Here is a 25,864-nt window from a genome sequence, read left to right on the forward strand (position 1 = left end):
GACTAGATGGAGATTGTATGTGCAAAGGCTGTAATCTATTAGCAACCTGCTTATTTAAGTTAGAGACTGTTAGCTTGACATTTCAGGTGATAAATGTAGTATTGCATTGGAAGAACTGATCTCTCTGGACAGCCCGCATCCAGATCTATCAAATGGATATTTCAAAGAAGTTGTAATGCCCTTACTTCCTGGGCTATTCTTTAGGTGGTAAACATGAAATGGTGAGTATTTCTGCATTAAGCTACTGTATTGTGACAGTATAAACCAGGGGTCGGCCACCCCCAGCACGCATGCCAGGCATGACGCACAAGACCATTTTCCTCAGCATGCGTTGGGGCTGGGGAGGCAGCAGCTGTTTGCAGCTGGCCCCAGCTCTGGGTAACTCAGGGCTGGGCAAAATATGGCCCGCGGGCTGCATCTGGTCTGCGAGGTCTATCTGGCTCACGGGGTCCCTAAAAAAATTTAGAAAATTAATATTTATTTGTCTTTGGTTCCTGACAAAAATGACACGAACCAGGGGCAGTAGGAACCAGGGGAATCCTGGTGGGCTCCTGAAACAGCAGGGCCCACCCGGCCCCGCCCCCCCACTGGGACCATGTGACTGCACCATGCTGGAACTTAAGTGAAAGGGAGGGAAGGAGCCTGGGGAAAAGCAGCCCTTCCCCAACCCTGTGGCTGGCGCTCCCTGACGCAGGCTGCAAGTGGCAGCAGCATGGGGCGCCGGGCAGGGGCCAGGGATGGGGCTGCTTTTCCCGTGCTCAGCACCAGCTTGTAACCTGCCCTCACAGCCAGCCTGGGCCCTATGCTGGCTCTGGACTCGCTTGTCGGGCCTGCGTGCGGCGGCAGCAGCTGCGGCCCTCTGCTTGCTGTGCCGGGCAGTGTTGTTTGCTGCTGCTGCCCACCCGGAGCTCACACGTTGGGCAGCCAAGAGGCGGCGATGGCAAACACTGCCCAGAGCGGCAAGTGCCCTGCACTGCTGCCACTCGCAGCCCGCATAGGGCTGCCTGTGCCTGCTCAGGACAGCCCCCCCGCGGGCAGTGAGCAACTGCAGCAAGGAGTGCCAGCCACAGGGCAAGGACCACTTTTCCCCGCCCTCAGCACCAGCTCGTTCCCTGCCACGGAGCAGGGGGTTGAGGCGACATGCTGCCCTCGCCTGTACCGCGAGGCTGGGGGGCACTGGGAGTGAGCAGGTCCATGGGGCCCACACCAGTGTCCCAGTGCCAGTGCTGGCAGGGCTCAGAGCAGGGCAGCAGGAGTACAGGGGCCCTGGACAGCAGGGGCTCTATGGAGCCAGGTCAGCTCCCCCCTGTCCTTGCTGGTGCAGCCTAACCCAGCTCCACAGACCCCTGCCAGACTGCACCCTGCTCTGGGCCCCACTGGCGCTGGCCCTGAGACATTGGTCCTGAGACATTAGGACACTGGTCACAAGATGGTGACCAGGGGGTAGGGCTACTCATGTGGCCCTTAACAGCTTGCCAAAACTGGGTAAGTGGCCCTCTGCCTGAAATAATTGCCCACCCCGGGGTAGCTGTTGCCAGCCTGGAGCCCGGGCTGCTCCCAGCAGGCAGCTGAGACACTAGAAGCCCTGCTGGGAGCCGCAAAGGCTTTGTGGCTATCAGCAGCTACCCAGAGCCAGGGCCAGCTGCAGTTGGGAGGCTACAAACAGCTGATGCCTCCCCGGTCCTGGCCCTAATGGACGCAGTACCAGCACCTGCTGCCTTCCCGGAGCCGGCGGACAGCTGTGGCCAGGGCCAGAGGGCAGCAGCTGTTTGTAGCCTCCTGGCTGCAGCCAGCCCCAGCTCTGGGTAGCTGCTGACAGCCATGGAGCCTGGGCTGCTCCTGTGGAAGCCCTGCTGCAAGCAGCCCTAGCTCCATGGCTGTCAGCAGCTACCCAGAACCTGGGCCAGCTGCAAACATCTGCTGCCTCTCTACCTGGGTTCCGGGGAGGCAGCACATACCGGCAGTGCTCCCCGCTGTGCTGCCCTTGCCACTTCCGCAAAGCAGCATTGGAACCTGGCGTGACAGGACACAGCAGGGGTGCAGAAAGTTGCCTGCTCCAAACTCCCTGCTGCCCTGCCACACTTCCCCTGCAGGCAGGGGCAGCAGCAAAGGGCACAACCCCACGCTGCTCCTGTGCACAAGGGAAGTGTGGCAGGGCAGCTGGGAGCAGGCACCTTCCTGCGCGTGCACCCCCCCCCAGCTGTGCTTTACCATGCCGGGTTCCAGCGCTGCTTCACAGAAGTGGCAAGGGGAGCATTGCTGGTATGTGCTTTTTTGGAGGTCTCTCCAACTTCAGAAGTAGTTAAGTGATGGACAAATTCCTCAGGTGCTTGGGTTTAAATGGTCTCTTGCATCTGAAAAACTAAACTACTGTAGCAGCACCCAAATAATTTTATTTTTTGCTTTTCTTCTCTTTATGTTATTTAGGACCATCTTTCCGTTACCTTGTTCTTGAAGATTTGAGAGGTGTTTACCTAATACTAGCAACAACGTTTCTAATATGAAAACTAAAACAATTAATTTTCATACTCATTTTAAGCAAGGTGTAAGCAAATGAAATTGAGGGTTCATAGGTTGTCGCGTAACTACCCAGGGCTGCAACATATATGCTCCATTCATGATACCTGATTTGTTACCCGAAACACTTTTGCTGAGTTGGTAATCTCAAAATCGGTAACTGTGAGATGGCAAAATCATAGAATCTGTAAAATTTCAATTGGTGAGACACTTTATGGAGTGTTTTATACTCTCCCATTTCTCCTAATGTGTAATCCCATTGAGAACAATCTTTTAATTTGCTTCTGTGGAAATACAACTTGTTGACCCAAGTTTCCTGATTCCTCTAACTCGAGATCACCACAAGTCAAGAAGAGAAGCAAATTCAAAAACAACACCAAAAAGCTGGTTTCAGTGGATAAGCATTTATTTAAATTGTTATGGCTTCCAAATTGGAATTATGCCTAGTTTTGATTATCTGGTGATTCTGCTGATTTATAAATATTCACCAGTTCTTTATTGCTCTTAGGTGCTGTTCGAATGCACAACGGTAGTCTCCAGCACCTTATATGGCTTGGTTTACAGTGGAATTTCATGTCCATTTTACCTGCAATACGCCGGTGGTTAAAACAGCTCTTCCACTTGCCCCAGGAGACATCAAGACTTGAGACCAACGCTCCAGAATCAATTTGCTTATTGGACCTTGAGGTAAGGAAGCTATTTTTTTTGCTAACACTTATAATACAGTGTAAGCTTATAGTTTAACATGTACTTGTCTTGCAAAAACAGGTGTTTCTACTTGGGGTGATATTTACTAGCCACTTACAGTTGCAAGAAAAGTTTAATACTCAGTACAGTTCACATCAGCCGCAATTTTTGCCTCTACCAGTGAGCAAACAGCTTTGTACTGAAAGACAGAGATCCTGGTGGGAGGCTGTTTATACTCTTCTTCACAAAAAAGCATTGTAAGTATTTATTTTTGTTTTTTACTAATTAATTTTAAATTGCTTCTGACATGGTAACTTGAATCAGGCAGTTTTAGGTTCTTGAGCTTTGTTTCATTGCTTTGTCTTGCTCACTTCATGAATTTCCATATTTGATTGATATAAAAAGATTTCTGGGACAGCCAGGAGAAACTATAAACAGGGATTTGTATACTTGTTTTACATCTGGCTTGGTGCATATTACAAGAAGTAAAACTTGTTTATTCATTATTGTAGTGTGAAGATAAAGGACAATCTCCATAAACATTTGTGACTAATCAAGTAACATGTAATCTACTTTTCAGACCTGGCACAGCAGCAAAATTGAGGATCCTAGTCCAACATGAAATAAACACTCTGAGGGCACTGGAGAAACCAGGCCTTCAGCCTGCCTTAATCATACATTGGGCAAGGAGTCTGCAAAAGACAGTAAGTTGACACCACTTAAAGATGCTGCTATTTCTGAATATATCTGTGCTTTTAGCTTCTCTCATTGCTATTCTAAATTGTGTTAATCTAGTTCTCGGCAAAAATAAACGGGGGATGTAGTAGATGTCCACTTGATCATGTATTCAAAGATGAAACATCTTTTTCCATTTCTTTTGCCAACCTATATTCAGTACTTTTTAAAAATTATTTTAGTTGCATTTTTTTTCTTATATAGGCTTGCTCAGACTGCCTGAGCTAACCTTAGCAGCAGTAAATGAGCTGGAATAAAAGAGCTTTTTTAGAGCTGTTTCATATCTTAACAATGTTAAATTTTAAGTAAACTTTTTAAAATTCTGCTTCCTTTCACAGGGCAGTAGTCTAAACTCTTTCTATGACCAAAGGGAATACATTGGCCGAAGTGTTTATTATTGGAAAAAAGTTTTACCTATGCTGGAGACTATCAAAAAGAAGAAAAGCATTCCTGAACCTGCTGATCCTCTGTTTAAACACTTCCATAGTGTAGACATCCAGGTACAAAAATAACTAGGACTATAAAAATGAAGGATGCTAAGTAACCGGGGGCCACTTCTAGTTCCTCATGCAGACGGAGGTTTAATTTCAGATTTGGATTTATTTCCCGTTTGCAGCCCTGCACCTCAATTACTGCCCTCCAATTTATCAGAAGGTTTCATTTTGTCAGGAATTCTTCCTTCTACATAGTTTAAAAATCTCCTTGTAGCTTCAAGCTGTTGCTTTTCCCTCTTAAACCACTTTCCTAACTTGTTTAATTGCTTGAGCTTACAGGGGTTTTTTTTATGCTTTAGGCCAGGGCTGTGCAATATGTCGAGGGGGTGCACACAGTCTGGCATTCACCTCCTGGGCAGCATGCTCTCATCCGTCTGTCCATGTCTGTGGGCCGCCGCCCCCCCCCCCCCCCCCCTGTAGGGAGCACTTTGGGGAGGCTCTGTGGGCAGGCTTTAATTTGAATAATGCTTATAGTTCCCTAAGTAGGACATCTAGATGTCCTCTTCTTCGCCCCAAGGGCAGATGGCAGTTTAGGCCTGACAGCCAGCCACAGAGACTGCTCTTTGGTTCCCCTGACGTAATGTTTCATTGTATTGGGTGAGTGTTTGTCCTCAGGTTAAGACTATAGTTGTGTAACTGTTTTGTTGTGAGTGTGGCTGACCAGACTAGAGGAGAATGAGTGAAGCTCTGAGGGACCTACACAAGGAAGGAATGGTGCCAGGGCAAATGGCATTGGAATAGCACAGTAAAGACCATTTTGAAGCAGTGTCTGCTCTGCTGCTTGGGATATTGGCACTTTGATAACCCTCTTTTAAAGAAGAAAGCACCCTTCCTCCTTCTGAGGAGCTGACTGAAAAGAAGGAGCTCCCAGAGATGGGGTGTTGCGGGTCACCAGGGAAGCCAGGGACTGAGAAGAGCCAGGGTCTCAAAGTCAGAGGCCTGCCCCTTGTGAAACCAGGCTAAGGCTGGCTGCAGGGGCTTCTTTCAAGAGAGGGAAACCAAGTAAGGCTGTTTTTTGGCAAATGCTGGAGGAAGACCTTCCCCTTAACCCCCCCTCCCCACCTTGTGTGGACTTGTAGCACCCCTGAAAGCATCTTAAGGCACCCGGGTTGTTGTGGCTGAGAGTCTCGCTTCATAAAACTGGACAACTTACAAGTTTCACCAGCAAAAACTGAAGCTGAGGACACAACAAAAGATATAGGTCTCTGCTTAGAGAGAACACACAATGATCTAATTGTTTAAACTCTAATGCAGAACTGGATATGTTTAACAGATTTCTAGAATACAGTGACCGCACAGCTTATTCATAGAAGTAGGGTCGGAAGGGACCTTGTAGATCATCAAGTCTGACCCCCTGCCCTGGGCAGGAGAGAAAACCGGGCTCAGATGACCCCAGTCAGGTAGACATCAGGCCTTCTCTTAAAGACCTCCAGGGTAGGAGCCATCACCACTTGCCTTCGAAGTTAGTTCCAGATCCTAGCTGCCCTGACTGTGAAGTAGTGCCTTCGGATGTCTAAACTAAACCTACTGACAACTTGTGGCCATTATTCCTTGTTACCCCGGGGGGCGCTAGGGGAAACAGGGTCTCTCCCAAACCCTGCTGGTCCCCCCTGGTGAGTTTATAGACGGCCACCAGGTCCCCCCTCAGCCTTCTCTTGTGAAGGCTGAACAGGTTAAGGTCCCGTAGCCTCTCTTCATAGGGTCTGCCCTGCTGTCCCCAGATCATGCGGGTGGCCCTCCTCTGGACCCTCTCAATGCTGTCCACATCCCTCCTGAAGTGCAACACCCAGAACTGAACACAGTACTCCAGCTGTGGCCTGACCAGTGTCGCATAGAGGGGGAGGATCACCTCCTTGGCCCTGTTTGAGATGCATGTGTGGATGCATGACAAGGTACAGTTAGCCCTACTGACCATGACCTTGCATTGTCCGCCCATGTTCGTCTTGGAGTCAGTAATGACTCCAAGATCTCTTTCTGTCACCATGCTCTCAAGAAGGGAGTTTCCTAGCTTATAAGTGTGCTGCTGGTTCCCACTGCCCAAGTGCAGCACCCTGTACTTGCCAGTGTTGAAACCCATCCTATTTCTGTTAGCCCACCCCTGTAACCTGTCCAGGTCCTGCTATAATGTGTCCTTCCATAGTCCTAGTTCATTTTTTGTGGTTATAAAAAGAAAAAGTGCATGTACATGCTATGTTAAGGGAACTATGTTCCAGGGTAGTGCACCCAAGTGTGCCAGAGTAATGCATACACACAGGATTTGAAGTATGAAATCTTAAGTTGTATGTTGATGTGTGTGGTCATAGGACTTCTCCCTCCAATGGATAGAGCTCACTGAACAAAAGGGTTTTTTGTTGGTTTGTTTTATGCCGTGTTTTTATAACTTTAAGCTTCATATGCAGCCCTATGCTTTGTTCACTGAATACCACTCGAACCAGTTCTGACTACACAATATCTTCATAGGTTCTTCTTGGATGCCAGTCTCTCTAATAATGCAGTGCTCCAGTCATTAATGAATTTTTCCTCATTAGAGTGGTGTTATCCCTAGTCTAAAGATGGGTCAAGGGAGGCACAGAATAACCAGAATAAAAAATCTGCTAACTTTTTGGTGTTTGGAATTATTATTTTTTTTTTTTTTAAATAGTATGGAGGTTAAAAACACTACTTACATCAGCTTCTTGAGAAAATGTAATAACTCAGCCCTCAAATTGGAAACCTGCTTGTAAAATGTTTAGCTAGATCTTACAAGTACTTGTGACTTACTTGCACACTGTTAATGAGGGTTGATCTCGAGGATATCCACAAGCTCATACCTACCTGCTGACTGATTATATCGCACCTCGTTGAATTGACCCACTGTAGCAGTTGAGCCCGAATCATTTTGTTCTTTATTTTCTTTTTAGGAATAATATTGTGAATATCGAACTGTTCTTATATGTCCTAATATTTAGCATCTGTCTAGTACATAGTAATTTTGGTATAATGCATATTAGTCATTGTTTTAGCAATTACAAGACTGTTAAATGTATACTTTTTTGGTATAAAACACATGCTTTACTTTAAATTCTTGACGCTTTTTTATAGCCTTCTCAAGTTGCAGAATATGAACAGGAGGAACGTATAGCATCTGCTATGCTCGCTGCAGTTGATGGAAGAACTGAAGATGCCTTGCTAGCATTTGAAAATATTAAGAATGTTGTTTCATACTGGAATCTTGCACTAGTAAGTGTATAAATCTTTTTTTTTTTTCTTTTTAAACTTTTGGGGTGTTTAAAACTATATGCTAAGTCTTACTCTGTTGGCTAGATATTCCAAAGAAAGGCTGAGGAGATTGAGAGTGATGCACTCTCACCAGAAGAACAAGAAGAATGCAAAAATCACTTGCGAAAGAGTAGAGACTATCTAATGAAGATCATTGATGAAAGTTTTACAGACATTTCAGTAATTGAGAAGGTATGCATGTTGGGCTTATTCAAGATCTGCTTGTTAATGTGATCAGAATCTTGATCTCAAACACTTTTTTTTATGAGTAAAAGTGTTTAGTGTGTCACATCTTTATGTTGAAGACTAACCAGTTGAAAAGAATTCCCCCTAGCTTGTCTTGAAAGTGTAGGGGACGTTCAGCATAATGTTCTCTTCTGAAATACTGCTGTACGCCTTCATGCTTTTTTTGTAAATGTGAAGTACTGTAGTCAAAATTCTGAAATTGAACTGAAATGAGAGAACTTTGGAGGGTGTGAGGTTGTCAGGGTTGGAGCACAGATTTGATTATTAATTTTCTGTATAGCTTAACCTGAATATCTGTTTGTAAATAATTGTAAATGTGGCTGATTTAATCAGGAAAAGACGTTTTAATATTGTGTATTGTTAAATGGGTTAATGACTTGTTAGGGCCACTTTGTTCTCCCGAAGTTCAAGCATTTTACCCTAAGGATAGTGATTTGTATACAGGTTTCCCTCAATTTATGTGGGTTCCATATGTGCAAACTTGGTCTTATGTAATGACGCTTTTTATACCCCAGATTTGTTATACTCAAGGTAAATTCAATCATATGCGATCGGCTCCAGGGCTCTGCTTGTCCCCACTCACCCCAGCCCCTGGGTTGTGCTGTGTCATGGTGCAGGCAGGTGGTGTCAGCTGCTTCCAGGGCGGCTGCAGCAGGGGTTGGAGTGATGGGGAGAAGTGGAGGCCTGGGATGCAACCAGGTAAGTCTATAGGGAAAGGTGTGGGGGGTGGGGCACAGCGCAGCCTATTGGCCGCTTCCAGGGTTGCAGCAGGGAGCAAAGCAGAGGGAACTGTGAGTGGGTGTGGGACAGTGGTGGGGCATGGCTCTTGCTCCTATACGCACCCTGGAGGGTTGCGCCAGGCTCTTTCCGGGGGGCACATGCCCCTGGATCTGTGCGCAGGAGGAGAGCAGGCTGCCATTGCAGTTTGGGACCAGCAGCAGCACTAGGCTCTTTCTGGTGCTCAATGACAGTGCTGGGAGAGCAGGGTCGGGGGCTGTGGCAAATTTTGGGGTGACAGCAGCCCTTCCCCCATTGCAGTGGCCCACCCTGAGTGCTGGGAAGAGCCTGGTGCTACCTGCAGCGGCAGCTTGCTCTCCTCCCACACTTAGATCCAGGGGCACCTGCCTCCTGAGAAGAGCCCAGCCTAGCCCAGCCCACAGCCATCCCGGGGTGCATATAGCAACAAGAGCTGTGTTCCCCTGTCCTGCACCCATTCAGTTTCCTCCTTTTTGCTCCCTGCTGCAGTCCCAGGAGCAGCCCACCCCCTCCCCCTGCCCCTTTCCTAGTCCCAGCCTTGCTCCCTGCCTCCCCTCACTGCTGTGGGAACGTAACCCTATTTCTTACACTGTAAAGTGGGTTCCCTTTATGCAAATTTGATTTATTTGCAGTTTTCCAGGAATGCGTGTATCGCATAAATTGAGGGAAACCTGCACTTGAACCCTTGATATGAGATTGTGCAAGAAAAATGAACTTGTTTCATGTAAATAATGGTAGTGAATAACAAAAGTATTCTGGAAAATTCTGTGAAGGATTATGAGGCCTTAACAAAGTAGTGTCCAAGTTTGCTTTATTAGAAACATTGATCCAAACTTTAATTTTTTTCAGACAGGAATGCAGTAGTGTTTGAGGGGAAGCATCTTACCATAAAACACCGCTTGCTGGCTAGTACATTATATACCACTAGTACAATAGATTCAAGGAAACATATCCTGAATTAATAAAGAAAACGTAAAGGCATAACTTATTCCTGAAATTCTTTCCTAGTTACCAGTGTCAATAGAAACTGTGAAGGAGACGCTGGATACAGTAATTCATGAACTTGGGGATTATGGTGAAGAAGGAAGCCCAGTCTTCAAGAATGATCTATCTCAAGCTGCAGCTGCAGAAGTAAAACACTCTACTCCCTCACCAACAAAATTTACTTTATCACCAAGTAAAAGCTACAAGGTATATCGAAGAGTAAAAGTTTTTTCCTAAAGAGTATGCATGTCTAAAGAAAAGAAAGTGATGATTCAATATTTCCTCTTCTAGTTCTCTCCAAAGACTCCCCCTCGCTGGGCAGAAGATCAGAAATCCTTACTTCAGATGATCTGTCAGCAAGTAGAAGCCCTTAAGGTATATATGACCATTTGGAACATATCTAAGTCTGTTTAGTGAAGAAGAGTTTTTCTAGCAATGTGTATATTTGTAAAAATCAACATTGGATGGTGAAGTTTTGGCTTAAAACTTCACCAGTGTGGTGGGACCTCTGTTTTAGTTTTATGTAATTTGTCTAAATCTCAAAACCACTATGGTGGGGAAAGTGTCATTTAACTAAAAATCTTTCTTAAGAACCTATAAGACTAGTGCTTAAGTTGATATAGACATCTGTTAGAAAACTATGGACAACATGACCAATACTTACTAAGGAAAAAGCTTTTTAGGCTTTTCTGTAAGAAGACTTTCTCTGATGCTCAGAAAGGGGGAAGAGAGAGAAACATCTTAAGTTAAATGGTTAAAGGGACAGAACAAAAACACTAGATAAGTACAAAATACATGTATACCTATTGAATGTCCTATCTAGTAGAAACATGGATAAAAATGGTCTTGACTTCTTTAACCTAGTCAGTGTTAGGCATTTCGTTCACTTGTCTTGTCTTGTGTCTTCCATTCAACAGTGCAGTTAGAATGCTTTTCTTTTGTAGGCCTCTTTTTCCAGGCCTACTCAGTGGTGCCTAATTCTCATTATGATGGCTTTCTTCCATGTCTCAAACGCTAGTAACCAATGTTACTGACCTGACAGAAAATTATCCTTAGTTGTTTTTCTCTATTTCATATGAAGCCTTGTGAGATCATACTTGTTAGCCAAGCAGTTGTTTTTCTGTTTGTATTTGGGTGGGGTATGGGTACTGGCAGGCATAAGGAAGGTAGTTCTCAATCCAGGAGTGAAGTGTTTTAGTTATACATTGATTAAACTTTTTTCATTCTGGGTTGTTGGTTTTGGGGTTTGTTTGGGTTTTTTTGCCAGAGCACCACAGTATCAATTTTTTTTAAAGCTTACTGCTTTGGAGCAGAACTCATATAGCCTATGTCTTCATGTCCCTAACTTTTTTGTGTTACTCTTTTTATTAGAATCCAGTGATAGCATAACAACGTTAGTTCGTTTCTGGAAGGTTAATTTAGTACTAGTTATACTGAAACAAACTGTGTCTTCTTACTTTGTCCCTTGAAGAATAGCACCTCTGATTCTACCAAAATTGTAGATTCGGAGTTCTCAGTCTCTGACCTTACTGGGAACAAGGTTAATAGAATTTGCAAAAGAGGAGCTGAAAGTCTACAACTACACTGAGAGCCATGTGCCTGACTGCAGCTGTGTTGGCTGTGCCAATAAAAATGAGGAAATTCTGACACTTGTTTCAGCCAGTATGTACCATCCAAGGTCAGGTGCACTAAAGGCAGCTCTGGCACCTGCTGAGGCAAGGTTTCTCTGAACATCCTGATGAGTATGACTTGCCGCTTGTCTTCATCTACCCATTAGGAGAGACCCAAACCTTTGCTCTCCAAGGAACAGAGCAGTACGCTAGTATTGCCTGTCCTTGTTTCAGGATCAGACCTGATCTATGCCATGTCATTCTGCCAGCAAAACTGAAGGCATTCAGACTTGCAGGTCTCCTCTGGTGAAAGAGAACTTCTGCTGCCATTCAGCAGCGATCAAAAGGTAAATGTAGGCAAGTCTGTACCTTCTGCCAGCTTCCATGGCACCTTCTAACAGCTGTGCCTACACAAGGTGCATGTTGTGTCCTGATGACTGCTCATGGTGTGGGCTCATGCAGGTGTGCGCACACTCCAGCTGCCTCTTTGTAGTGCCTGCTTTCTGTCACCAGAATTCCCATCTACTGGAAAGGAAACTGAGTGCATTGGGGAGAAATAGCTTTTTCTCTTCAGGTTTTCAACAAAACGCATGTTCCCTGACGCTCCAGATATGTAACTCCAGTCTGTAGTGACGTGCTGATCCATGCTTAAAAAAATGAAGGGCAAATGCTGCTGGTGGTTTATCCTTTGGTTCCTTTCTATACAGTCTCTCTCTCTAATAAACTCAGTACACTTCTAATTTGTTCTCTTCAGGACAGGGGTTTGGGTTTGGATTTTGTGTCTTTTTAACTACAGTGCTTTGGGATATCCTCCTATTTTCTTGCTGGTATTTGACCAATTGTATGACTTACACTCATGGTTTTGACTATTGGCTTGGTAGCAGACTGCTTACACCTCATGAGACCTTTCTGTATAACCTGTTATGTATAATAATAAACCAGAAGCTTTTCCAGCCTCAAAACTGAGGCTGGATGGCATGTTAAATAAAGGTAAAACTGTGTGCCTGAGTGTGTGCGTGCGTACATATGTGCACTTGCACACACCGGGCTTTGTTCAGGTAAACATTGCCTTGGAGGGGAGAACCAACCTTGTTTTAATTAAACCTTTTAACCTTGTTTTAATTAAAACTGCATAAATACTTCTTTCCTGATAGAATGAGATGCATGAAATGAAACTAAATTCCAGCTCAAACTTGTCATCTCATCGGTGGCCTTCTGAAAGCTATGGAGCAGATACAATGTCAGATGGCTATCAAGGAGCACAAAACTTTCACGGAGCACCATTAACAGGTAAGCTTCTAAAATTGTTATAAAAGAATTAAATAGGGTGAATGAATTCTAAAAATGTCTTCTTTTTCAAAGATGGTATGTTTTGGACAGAAGCAAACTAGGATTAAACCATTTTATGTTCTCTTTTAGTTGCCACTACTGGCCCATCTGTCTATTACAGCCAGTCACCTGCATATAACTCTCAGTACCTTCTCAGAACAGCTGCCACCAATGTAACACCAACAAAGGTGATGATGAATCTCTTAATTTACTCCTGAACTCTTTAGTGAACTATAGTCTCATGCTTCTCACCTGCTATATGTAACATGGATTTTACAGATGAAGACTGTTAGGTGTAACTGATACTTACACTTCTCTGTTTATTTTCTAGATTTGGAATATTTGGACTCCCTTGAGTGAGTCCTCTTAGTTGAACTCTCATGGTAGAGGAAGGGAGTTGTCTAAGACCACTTAAACATTTCAATTAACCTACTTAGTTGCACTTTTAAGTAGGAATCCAGCCACATGGTCAAGGCAGTTTAGGGTATGATAATAAAGTAAATGAGTGATACAGTTATGCCACATACAATGTTTAACAACATATGATGTGTCACACCTTAAACTGAGTATGTGGCTGATTTGGGGCTGGCTCATGACAGATCTCCACTCTAAGCTGAACATCAGAATCCAGCACACAGCTGTCTCCTACCCAGGTGGGCTCAGGGCAGAACCAGTTCCTGGAACCCCAACACTCCAGAGGCAGATAGAGAGCATGGTGAGCCCAACATCAGAGACTGTCTCCCTGATTTTGGGAGTTACTGCACCCTGGACCTTTAAAAACTGCATGTTCAGCCTTGCTGCCCCATGAGATTTTTCTGACATCCTGGTGCCTGAAGACCCCAGAATCAAGGAACCTCTCCCTGATCCTGAGGTCCCCATGTACCAGGGATATTGGAAAACAGCTATACATGTAATTTTTACGGGTTCCAGTGCAACAGGACCAATTCCAGACCCTAATTTGGTCCCTGGCCCCAGCTGACAATCGGCTAATTGCGAGCACTTGATTTTCAACTTGCTGGTGCGAAGCAAAGTAAGGTGTAGTTGGGATCTAATTGCATGATTTTTAGGATCAGGGTCCTGCCATGCACATGCGGCCTAAAGAACAAGAGCTTGTACGTGTCTCTTGAAAAGTTCACATGCCTACTTAAAGCCTTCTGTTGGGGAAATTTTCTGAAAATAGTTTCTTCTCTGTGATGGAGAAAACTTTGAGGGTTCAGTGGAGAAAGAGGAGCAGCATGCAATATGTTACACAGAACAGCTGTCTAGATTTTCTTGATGTTGTTCAACATTGAAGTCTGTGTGTATTGAAGAATGGAAACTAAAAATCAACATAATCTCTTCATGGCAGAGACTGTGTTACTTGTGTAGTGCTTGTGATTTGTTTTGTGCTTGTGCAAGGGGGGCTTGGCCTCTTGAAGCTACTTTAATACCAAGCAAAAATAATGATTTTTTCTCTCTTTCTTTTTAAGGCTCCTGTCTATGGTATGAACAGGCTTACACCTCAGCAACATATATATGCCTATCAGCAGCCAATGCACACACCACCACTGCAGAACACTTCTGCATGTATGTTTTCCCAAGAAATATATGGCGGTCCATTGCGTTTTGATTCTCCTGCTACTGGGCTTCTGTCTCCACGTGGTGGGGATGAGTATTATAATTACAGTGTTCCACAAGCAAGCTCAAATCCACCATTACCTGAACCAGGCTATTTCACAAAGCCTTCAATTGCTCCTCCAGCTGCAAAGCCTGCAGAACAAAAAGTGGTAGAATTTGGGAAATCTACCTTTGGGCAACCTGTACCAACAGAAGTAACAAAACCCTCTCTGATGGCGCCAGCACAGTCCGCTCAGTCAACAACTTTTAAGTTCAACTCTAACTTCAAATCAAATGATGGAGACTTCACATTTTCTTCACCTCAAGTTCTAACACAGTCTTCCAACGCAACTTTTAACAGTAGTGAAAGCCTGTTGGGTCTTCTGACGTCAGATAAACCTTTACAAGATGAGCGGTATACAGGACAAAAAACAGTTCCGGATCATACACCTAGCCAAAGAAATGTCTTCAGTTTTGGTAATAAAAGTATTTCAGGCATCCCATTTACAGAAAACATGGGACAAAACCAACCTAAAAATTCTTTCTTTGGGAAAGGTGACACAGTTGGCTTCCATGAAATGGGAAAACCAGGGTTTGGGACCCCAAGTTTAGATCTGGCCAACAAAAGTCATGAAACTGATGGCGGAAGCATCCATGGAGGTGAAGATGAAGATGATGGTCCTCACTTTGAGCCTGTTGTGCCACTCCCTGATAAGATAGAAGTAAAGACAGGGGAAGAAGATGAGGAAGAATTCTTTTGCAATAGAGCGAAGCTGTTCCGTTTTGCAGAATCTAAAGAATGGAAAGAAAGGGGCATTGGAAACGTGAAAATACTGAGACATAAAATATCTGGCAAATTTCGTCTACTTATGAGACGGGAACAAGTGTTGAAAATCTGTGCAAATCATTATATAAATACTGACATGAAACTGAAACCAAATGCTGGTTCAGACAAAACATTTGTGTGGCATGCTGTAGATTATGCAGACGAATCGCCAAAACCTGAACAGCTTGCCATTAGATTCAAAACGCCAGAGGAGGCAATGCTTTTCAAATGCAAATTTGAAGAGGCACAAAATATTTTGAGAACATCTGGAGCAACCACTCAGCACATTGAAAGTTCCAGACAAACAGTCAATCAAGATATCAAGGAGCCTTGCAAATCTACTCCTGGACCCCTGAACTTTGGATTTCAATTTAAGAAAGAGGGAATGTGGGAGTGTAATCTCTGCCAGAGGAAAAATAGTACAGCTTCATCCCTGTGTACTGCATGCCAGGCTTCAGTTCCAAATACAGGTAGTTCCGTAAAAGGACCTGATAGCAAGAGCAGTTTTATATCTATGTTGGATGTATCCACACCATCCTTTTCCTTTGGAAAGGAAATGCCATCTACATATACTGCTAGTGGATTGGGCGAACAGTTTACGCCAAGAAAAGATCAGTGGAAGTGTAGATTGTGTTTCACTTGTAATGATGTAACAGCTAAGAACTGTATATCATGTAATGGTCCAAATCTGAATAATAAGGAAACATATGTTGTACCAGTAGCTGAAACCGCTGCAGGTTTTATATCTAACACTGAGACCATACAGAATGCGTTTGGATCAGTTATTGTTAGAAAGGAAGGTCAGTGGGATTGCAGTGTGTGCTCAGTGAAGAATGAAGCAACAGCTGTAACTTGTGTGGCCTGCGAGAACCCAAATCTGGCTAACATGCAAATGTCTGGTCAGCCTGCTTCCTTTAAATTTGGCCAAGTGGATGTTGAAAAGAGTTCAGAAAATGATCCTGCTTCTGCTTGCTCCATAAAGGAGGGTCAATGGTATTGCATGGTGTGCTTAGTAAGAAATGAAGCAACAACAGTAAATTGTGTGGCCTGCAAAGCTCCTCATTCTCAAGATCTGAAGGTCCCTGCGTCTACTGTTCAAACATCTTCCGAAAGTAAACCCCCTAAAAATGGATTTGGAGGGCTCTTTGCTAAAATGGAAGGACAGTGGGATTGTCCTGTTTGTTTAGTACGGAATGAAGCCACTTCTGCAACCTGTGTAGCCTGTCAAGCGGACAATCCAAATCAGGCTAACATACCAAAGTCTGATCAGCCAGACTCCTTTAAATTTGGGCAAGCAGATGTTGCAAAGAGATCACAAAATGAGCTTGCTTCTGCTTGCTTCGAAAAGGAGGGTCAGTGGTATTGCAAGGTGTGCTTAGTAAGAAATGAAGCAACAACAGTAACTTGTGTGGTCTGCAAAGCTCTTCATTCTCAAGGTCTGCTGAAGGTCCCTGCGTCTACTGTTCAGACATCTTCTGAAAGTAAACCCCCTAAAAATGGATTTGGAGGGCTCTTTGCTGAAATGGAAGGACAGTGGGATTGTTCTGTTTGTTTAGTACGAAATGAAGCCTCTTCTGCAACCTGTGTAGCCTGTCAAGCGGACAATCCAAATCAGGCTATTAACATACCAAAGTCTGATCAGCCAGGCTCCTTTAAATTTGGCCAAGGGGATATTGCAGAGAGTTCACAAAATGAGCTTGCTTCTGCTTGCTCTGGAAAGGAGGGTCAGTGGTATTGCAAGGTGTGCTTAGTAAGAAATGAAGCGACAACAGTAAATTGTGTGGCCTGCAAAGCTCCTCATTCTCAAGGTCTGCTGAAGGTTCCTGCGTCTACTGGTCAGACATCTTCTGAAAGTAAACCCCCTAAGAATGGATTTGGAGGGCTCTTTGCTAAAATGGAAGGACAGTGGGATTGTTCTGTTTGTTTAGTACGAAATGAAGCCTCTTCTGCAACCTGCATAGCCTGTCAAACACAAAATCCATCTAGTAAACGTGGGGATGCCACCTCAACTCCTGTATTTGGCTTCAAGAGCAAATTGTCTGAATCTGCCGGAGGACAATTGGGAACAGGTTTTAAGAGTGACTTTTCAGAAAAAGGCTTTAAATTTGGTCATGCAGAAGGAAAGGCACCTTCCTTCACATTTCAGATTCCTTCTGGTAGTGAAGCTAACCCTACAAATGAAGGATTTAACTTTTCTATGCCTGTGCCTGCAGGTGGATTTAAATTTGGCATACAAGAGCCTGGCAAAAATATTACAAAGAAAGATGAGCCACCCAAAGAAAGTACAACAGGCTTCTTAAAATGTCTTGACAAAAAGGAGAAAAGAGATGCTCCTCTTTCAGAAGGTGGGGCTGGTATCCGGTCTCCAGGAGCCTCTAATAAGCCGACTGGTGATTTAGTTTTTGGGCAGAATAGCAGCACTTTCACTTTTGCTGATCTTGCAAAAACTACTTCTGGAGAAGGATTCCAGTTTGGGAAAAAAGATCCAAACTTCAAGGGCTTTTCAGGTGCAGGTGAAAAACTGTTTTCCTCACAGAGTTCTAAAATGGATCACAAAGTTAATACTGCTGATCTAGAGAAGGATGATGATTCATATAAGACTGAGGATTGTGATGATATTCACTTTGACCCAGTTGTCCAAATGCCTGAAAAAGTAGAACTAGTAACAGGGGAAGAGGATGAGAAAGTACTCTATTCACAAAGGATAAAACTCTTTAGGTTTGATGCAGAAATAAGTCAGTGGAAAGAACGAGGCGTGGGCAACTTAAAAATTCTTAAAAATGAAGATAATGGCAAGCTAAGAATTCTAATGCGACGCGAACAGGTACTAAAAGTATGTGCAAACCATTGGATAACTACTACCATGAACTTGAAACCTCTGTCTGGCTCAGATAAAGCATGGATGTGGCTAGCCAGTGACTTTTCTGATGGTGATGCAAGGCTGGAGCAGCTAGCAGCTAAATTTAAGACACCAGAGCAGGCTGAGGAATTCAAACAAAAATTCGAAGAGTGTCAGAGGCTGTTGTTGGATATACCACTGCAGACCCCACACAAACTTGTTGACACAGGTAGGACAGCTCAACTTATACAGAAAGCAGAAGAAATGAAAACTGGATTGAAAGATCTCAAAACGTTTTTGACAGATGATAAAACGAAACTTACAGAGGAAGAGAAAAGAAGCTCACCTTTAGCCATCAGTACTTCTGACTTGGTTATAAAGCCACATGCGGAAAGCACTGCACCTACGTTGGAATGGGATAACTATGACTTGCGTGAAGAAGCATTGGATGATAGTGTTAGTAGCTCTGTGTATGCATCGCCTCTGGCAAGTAGTCCTGTAAGAAAAAATCTGTTCAGATTTGGGGAATCTACAACTGGATTTAACTTTAGCTTCAAATCTGCCTTAAGCCCCTCAAAGTCTCCTGCCAAGCAGAACCAGAGCAGATCATCTGTAGGCACTGATGAAGAGTCTGATATCACTCAAGAAGAAGAAAGAGATGGACAGTACTTTGAACCTGTGGTACCTTTACCTGACCTTGTAGAAGTGACAAGTGGTGAAGAAAATGAGCAAGTTGTTTTCAGTCACAGAGCTAAACTCTATAGATATGACAAGGATGCTAATCAGTGGAAAGAGAGGGGTATTGGGGATATAAAGATTCTACAGAACTATGACAACAAACAAGTTCGTATAGTAATGAGAAGGGATCAGGTATTAAAACTCTGTGCCAATCATAGAATAACACCAGACATGAACGTACAGCAGATGAAAGGAACTGATAGAGCATGGGTATGGACTGCCTGTGACTTTGCAGATGGGGAAAGAAAGATGGAGCTCTTAGCTGTGAGGTTCAAGCTTCAAGATGTTGCAGACTCATTTAAGCAAATTTTTGATGAAGCAAAACATGCCCAAGAAAAAGACACCTTGATTACACCCCTCTCTTCACGTGCCAGTACTCCAAAGGAATCTCCGTGTGGTCAAATTGCTGTAGTTGTGCTGGAGGAAACCACCAGGGAGAGAACTGATCAGATCCATGATGAGGATACCTCTGATGTGACTGTAGAGGCATCAGAGGTGTCGAGCACTTCCGAAACACCAACAAAAGCAGTGGTTTCTCCTCCTAAATTTGTATTTGGCTCGGAATCTGTCAAGAGCATTTTTAGTAGTGAAAAATCAAAGCCATTCACATTTGGAAATACTTCAGCTACTGGATCTCTGTTTGGCTTCAGCTTTACCCCTCCTTCAAAAAATAAAACTGAAGATGCTAGTTCAGTGTCACAAAATACAATGCAGAGAGAACTCAAAGTAACTGAACATCAGAAAAGCCATGCTGTTAATCAGAAGGCTTCAGACGGCAAGACGGAAAACAATTCAGTTTCTTCAACGGAAGAGTCTTCAAATTGCACATTTAAAACACTAGAAAAAGGTAAGCATTATCTGAACTGGGAGCTATTTACATTAAAGAAAACTTCCTATCTTCCACTGTTAGTAGATTTATTTAGTAAAGTAATGTTTCAGACTTCTGAAAATCCCCAAAATTTTTTACTATAAATTTTTGGTTATATTGCCATATAATTACCATATAGTACCGTATTTACCCAAGTACAAGATGAAGAGTACTCCTCCTCTCCCCTCCACACTGCTTTTGCTACCTGCAACCTCAAATCCCCACACCCCCTACCTCCCATCTCTCCCTCCTGTATTTCTGTTTTGTGTCAGCTCTCGATCCCTGCTGCAGTCTGGGGCAAAGAGCATGGTTCCAGCCCAGCCCCATAGCAGTGGTACAAAGCCAGCACTGCTGTTCCAGCCCAGCCCTGTAGCAGAGGTGCTGGCTCCCCACACATTGCTGCTATGGGGCTCGGTTGGAGTAATCTTTTGTGCACCAGGCTGTAGCAGCGATGGAGCCTGCCAGTGCAGAGCAAAAGTAAGGAGTGTAGCAGAGGTGACAGAGAAGAAGTGGGGGGGAAGGAGTGAGGGGCGCAGACTCGGGCCTGTAGGGCAGAAGTAGTGGGATGCTCAGAGGCAGCGGGTGGGGGGCAGGTGGCAGCTGCCTACCCCCGCTGCTGCCTTGTGCTTGATTGTAAGGCATGGGTTCCCCCCCCCCATGTTAACAGTGGACAATCTCATCTAATCAAGCAAATACAGTAGGTTCTAATATTAAGTTAGGCTTCCTTCCTTTAGTTTGCATTAGACTTCTAACTTCTATTACAAAACATCTTTAGCTTGAAGTATTAAGAACATAAGAAGTTCCATCTAGCCCGTATCCTGTCTCTGACAGTGGTAGAGATAGATGCTATCCAGGTAAATCATTGAACTGGATAGTTCTCGAGTAATCTATCCCCTATTTAATATCCTCCCTGACATCTGCCACTTAGTGGTATAAAGATGCCACTCCAGCATTCAGAAACCTCTCCAGCCATTCTGTTCAATAGCCATTTACAGATCTCTCAACTTTATGGTTCTGTGCTTTTTTTTTTTCCTTCCACTTTTGTTTTTTGAAAATGCATGGAAGGGGTAACAAAACTGACATGCTTGTCAACCAGTGCAGTAAATGCTGGTTATTTTACCAGTGTGGCATTGTTCGGATATGCTGTCTCTCTCTTATACATTCCTTCCTCCCTCCCTTACCCCTTCCTCTCCCCAAATTATGAACTTCTGATTTGCATTTCCTTTGGAGTGGTTAATTTACAGTTTGCTGTATGTGCCCACATCTAAACATTTGAATAAGACTTGGTAGCTCGTAAGGCACGCCAAAGACAGCTGTTTCAGGCTTAATTGCTTTAACTGTAACCTGTACAAATAAGGGGTGGGGGGAGAAAGATGGGTTCTAAGATCCTTGAGTCTTGCCTCTTACACGAGACATACAAGTCCTTACACCTCTTCTTTTTCTTTGGACAATAGAGTTCAGAAAACTTCATTTTATTCTTCTTGGAGAGGTACAGTGCCTTTAGTTAACAACTAACAGGTAACTGTTACAGTTGGCACTGCTTAGTGAGGGTGAAAACCAGGTTTATCAAATTATTTACCCTCTCGTAAATCTTGTAGAAGTCAGGTGGTTTACAACTTACTAAGCCAGGAAAATGCTCGTTACTAAAACAATTTTGTGGTAGATAAAATTTGACTTTTAATCACAAGTGACCAAAATGTGGTCTTCAGCTAACTACTTCAGATGTCTTGAAATTGGAGATTACAGCATGAGATCTGTCTTTGTAGACTGATATTGAATGTTCTGTGGTTTCATGTAAGCTAATAGCAACTTTGATTTCACAGACTTTGAGACCTCAGCCTAGACTTGTTACCAGTAGCCATATAACTAAGATTTCACCACATTGAATAGTTTGAACCTGGTGGAAGTTAACCTTTTTATGGCAGATAGGCCACAGATTAGTCCATTGCCTTCCCAGAGTGACACTCCAATCCCCTTCTGCCTGATCAGCTGCTCTGAGCAGGGAGCAGAAACCAATCTGTTGCTGTGTTGCCAGTTCATTCCTCTCTCTACTGCCAGTCACACACAGACTCCCTTGCCACTTGTGGCGCACATGCTACAAGTTGATCACCTCTGTTCTAAAATGAAGCATGTGATATTGGACTCTATGATGGCATAAAGCAGTAAGTGAAAAATGATTTATTGAAGTAGAAATAAATCCTCTTACTAAAAAGTGTTGCCTAACATTGCAGAGTCTGTGGCTAAAATGTGCATTATTTGTATTTCAAGTAAATATGATATTTAAGTGGGTTGGATAAATTCATACACCACATAGTATAAACTGTTCAATAACTAATTCCGTGATCTGTAAATATTGAAAACTTTCACTTCACAACATAGGTAAGTTTGTTTATACCCCCTCAAAATACCAGATGAACACTTACACCCACACTTTATTTTCTAGGATTTAATTTTAGTCTTTTTAAATCTAATCCAATGGCCTTTTGGACCAGCACACCTTCATTTCATCCTGATAGTAAAGGTATTTACACACTGCACTGAATGTGTGATGAAATCACTCTGTAGTAGGTATTGACAGCTGGTCAAATGTGGCAAAGCAGTTGGCTCTCTAATAGTATGGAAATTAGATTAATTAACACGCATGCTGAGAGAAGTAGTTAAAACTACTTCTTATCTTTAATTTTTTTTAATACCTGTGATAGTTGGGTATAATTACTTCTGTTAATTTTTAATGTGTATTAATATCCACAACTGGTGGCGTTTGCAATGCTCAGCTGTGTAGTAGCTTCAGTTTGCTTCATATTTATTATAGGGCTTTAGATCTGTTTGCTAAAATCTTCCTGAAGAGAAGATTAAGGAAATTCACTGTGTCTGTCTGTCTGAAAGGCAGATGATTCTGATATTCTTTATGAAGCGGCTTACTTCCTACTAGTTGACAGTGAGAATGGAAATGAATGTGTAAAAACAAACCTCTGACATGGGAAGCAGGCACAAATCAAACATCCAGATGATCAGTTTTCCATAATGCCTCAATTTGAATCAGCCTGTCTGCAACTAGAAACATTCAGTTTGCTTGCTTATTCTTACTGGGCTTGCCTCTGGTTTTCATAACAAGTCACACGGTGAGAGATCGGAAGGTCAGTTCTTTAGCCACACAGCATGTGGTTCCATAAGATGATGCTCTCCTCCACTTTTAATTTTTGTGTTTGGGGTCATTAATGACTTGCTGAGAACAACGTGCTTTATTTCTGGAGCCTTTATTTAGAAAACAGTAAGCCCAACCGTAGAAAATTCTCTACAGATGGTGTTTTAAAAAGTACAAGGGTTTAAAGCATATATAAAGAATCTCTTGCTCATGGGTGCTGAGCAAGTACATGCAGACACTGTATAATTGAGACATCTACCAGTGTTACGAAAAGAAAAAAAATCAAATACCGTCTTTCTGAAACAAAATTTTGTCAAGGAAATGACTCCTCTATACCTAGGGGGGAATATCATAGTGTTTTACATTGTAATCTTAATAGATCACTAAGTTCAGTCACTACTAGCTCTACATTACTGTTCCAAGCTGGTTTCATTTATTGTTTGTATATTTAAACTGGAGTAAATGTCCTTCCATTTTGCCCTTAATTTGTCTTCTGATTTTGGGTTTTTTTTAAATTGGTCTTCCTCTTGTACACAGTAAAAACCTTTTTAGTTTTATTGTAAAACACAGAGTAAGTATAACTTGGCTATAGCTTGTAAAAAAGAAAAAAACTAAGGTAAAAAACGCTTTCAAGTTGTTAATCTTTAACTTGTGCACTGTTCTTTGTGCCTTTAAACTGCTAAATCTCCCCATCATCTTCAATTTTGAGATGTTCCATTAAAGCACTTTTATTATACAGAAAAAACAAAAGCTTCTATTTTTTAGAAACTTCAAACTGTTAATTCCTACTTGATTGATACTCCTAAAGATATAGTAGTTGTATATTTATAATCATTCTCACAATTTTGTGAATGTTAGCTTTTTTTTAAAGAGTTTTAACATTGATCTACCTTAGATGCAGCTGCAGTTAATTAACCTGATGTAGGTCCTCTGTTAATCCCCTCATCTGAATTAACTATCAAGTTCATCCCTTAAATATGGCCAAAGGGCTTCTAGGAACAATTTAGGGTATGGACACACATAATTAACATGTTTTAAACAACTTTTGAAACCTTTTTGAAGGGCCAGCTGTATGCGTATACAAACCCTTTGAAACCATCCTAAAAGCACCTGAAATACCACAAACCTCTTGAAATGAAGTCTTGTTGTGGAAGATTTCACTTCTCTCTAAAGAGAGAGGTAGAGCAGGTGGTGGGGCTGCAGGCCACTGCTGGGATCCCTGCAGGCCACCCTCCCAACCAGCTCCTTGCTGGGACCTCTGCCCCTGCCAGGCCATTTCACTCCCCTCCTATTTCCCTGACCAGACCCCTGCTGACATGGGGAAGAAGGAGCCCAGCTCTTCAGTTCCATTTCCTGCTACCTGTGACAGGCTTAGAGGGGGGAGAGGAGAGGTAGAGAGCACTGGACCTGCCCCTCACTAGCATCGCACCCCCTCTCTGCAAGGCTCTTGCCTCCCTCTCTACCTCTTGCCCTGTGAGAGGTAAGGGGGGAATAAAGGACACACTGTAGGTTGCTGCCGCCTGCTGGTGCTAGAGGAGCTGCAGTGTCCTGAAACACGCCAGCCAGGAATGGCAAAGGGGCATTTGTGTACTGTGGCTGAAATGCTACCTTCATGAAACATTTCCAAGTGTTTCACATGGAACCATTTCAGGCATTACTTCTGTCCTTAGAAACATGTAAAGGCAACCTCGTTATAACTGTAACAGTAATTTCTGACTTGGCCTAAATGGATGCATTGAGGGAAATCTGTTAAGTATTCTGAAAAATAGTAAATCTTTCAATTATGCCTTAAATGGCATCTGATAATTGCATTAAAAAATCCTCAAAAATTTAATGCATGTCCCTTATACTCTACAAAATAGTAATCTTGAATGACCAAAAAACATTGATACCTAGCTACTAAAGTCTAACCTATTTAGGTCTTTCTAATATCAGTGTTTGAGTTGAAACAAAAAGTAAAGACAGAATTGCTGAGAGCAGTTGTGGATGAGTGCAACCTCTTTTATATGAACTGAACTGACTTCACTTTTCCTTATTTCATGATTTGAGCAGACAAATCCTTTTGGGGTTTTTACAGCTGAACAGCCCACTTAGCAATGTTGTGTACAACTTTCCATGGCTGTGTATAGCAGTGTTAGAAGTCCTGCAAGTAGCTCAGCCATATCTGCTCTTTTACTGGATAGGAAAATAGAGAATTTTTTGGAGTATATGGATAAACAGTTTTCATTGCAAACCATTCTGTGCAATTGCCACCAAGGTTTTAGGTAATAATTAGAATTAAGCCAGATCTGGGATTTCTGTCTGCAATATGCAACAGCTCTTTTGCAACTAGTCCCTGAACTGTGCATTTAGTGAGCCTGGGCATTGGACCGCTGAGGTCATAAATCCTAGTGTTCATGTATTGGACTCTCTCAAAGGATTCTGGCCATGGCCTTGTTAACTTGAACTGACTTGCACATAATACATTAATATGTTCCCTTAGGCATAGTTTGCATGAAAGCCATTTTCTGCATGTTAGAAGTAAGTGATGGATTTGGTGCCCACAGAAGGTGCCAGATTGGAAGCACTGCAAACTAATGTCCTCTAGCTAGCTACAAACAGCATGGGCAGTGGCAGTGTGAATGTACCTGCTCAGCTTTGTTTTGGAGGAGCCACCACTAAGGTTGCATGCAACAAGCTTGCTGTTGCCTCTTGAGAGTAAATGTTAGTATGTTCCTACAACAGCTATATTTTTTTTTAACTTGGTGTAAGACTGATAAGTACTTTGGACTAAAGCTTCCTGGAGTGGATTTGGTTTGGATAAGCTGATCAAGTGTGACATTTGGCATGGTTGTGTTTGAGTGGTTAAAACCATAGAATAGAAAAGGAATCTTACGTGGTTTGTTTAAATTCTGAACTGCTGTAGTTTTAACCCAGAAGTAAGCACGTCTTGGTTTTTTTTAACTGATTCCTTTCAGTGTAATCAAAGGAATGTTTTGACTATTAAAAGCATATTTATATGATCTACTCTTTGCTGTTAGACAGTAACATTTGCAGTTACTCTTAAGTTTTTATTTGCAAAGCTCTTCTAAAGCTGTAAAAAGGTAGTGCTTGCTAATAATGTGATAGAAATAGTAAGTTCTGGGCAAGAAAATCCTTCTGGTGATGAACAGGGTTTGCAGTTCAGGGTCAAGCTGTCCTTTTTATCTCTTTAGTATCCAAAAGCCTGAAGCTAGATACTGTTGGTCTTAGAACCA

General features: G+C 43.0%; 1 protein-coding gene across 3 annotated transcripts in view; it reads left to right on the forward strand.

Annotated features, from left to right (window-relative positions):
* The window catches only part of LOC106721793 (E3 SUMO-protein ligase RanBP2), a 52,459-nt gene that overhangs the window by 10,396 nt on the left and 16,199 nt on the right, over positions 1-25,864 (forward strand). Inside the window, exons 10-20 of one of the 3 annotated variants that reach the window (XM_025213552.1) lie at positions 3,026-3,204; positions 3,286-3,461; positions 3,785-3,908; positions 4,278-4,439; positions 7,515-7,652; positions 7,737-7,883; positions 9,702-9,884; positions 9,969-10,052; positions 12,442-12,577; positions 12,707-12,804; positions 14,086-19,462. In XM_025213552.1, the coding sequence (XP_025069337.1) occupies positions 3,026-3,204; positions 3,286-3,461; positions 3,785-3,908; positions 4,278-4,439; positions 7,515-7,652; positions 7,737-7,883; positions 9,702-9,884; positions 9,969-10,052; positions 12,442-12,577; positions 12,707-12,804; positions 14,086-19,462 (6,804 nt within the window). Of the gene's footprint in view, positions 1-3,025; positions 3,205-3,285; positions 3,462-3,784; positions 3,909-4,277; positions 4,440-7,514; positions 7,653-7,736; positions 7,884-9,701; positions 9,885-9,968; positions 10,053-12,441; positions 12,578-12,706; positions 12,805-14,085; positions 19,463-21,943; positions 22,005-25,864 lie in introns of those variants that run through there. The other 2 variants (XM_025213553.1, XM_025213554.1) reach the window with 2 other exon arrangements.

The sequence above is a fragment of the Alligator sinensis genome, unplaced genomic scaffold (genome assembly GCF_000455745.1).
Source record: "Alligator sinensis unplaced genomic scaffold, ASM45574v1 scaffold1232_1, whole genome shotgun sequence".
NCBI lineage: Eukaryota > Metazoa > Chordata > Crocodylia > Alligatoridae > Alligator > Alligator sinensis.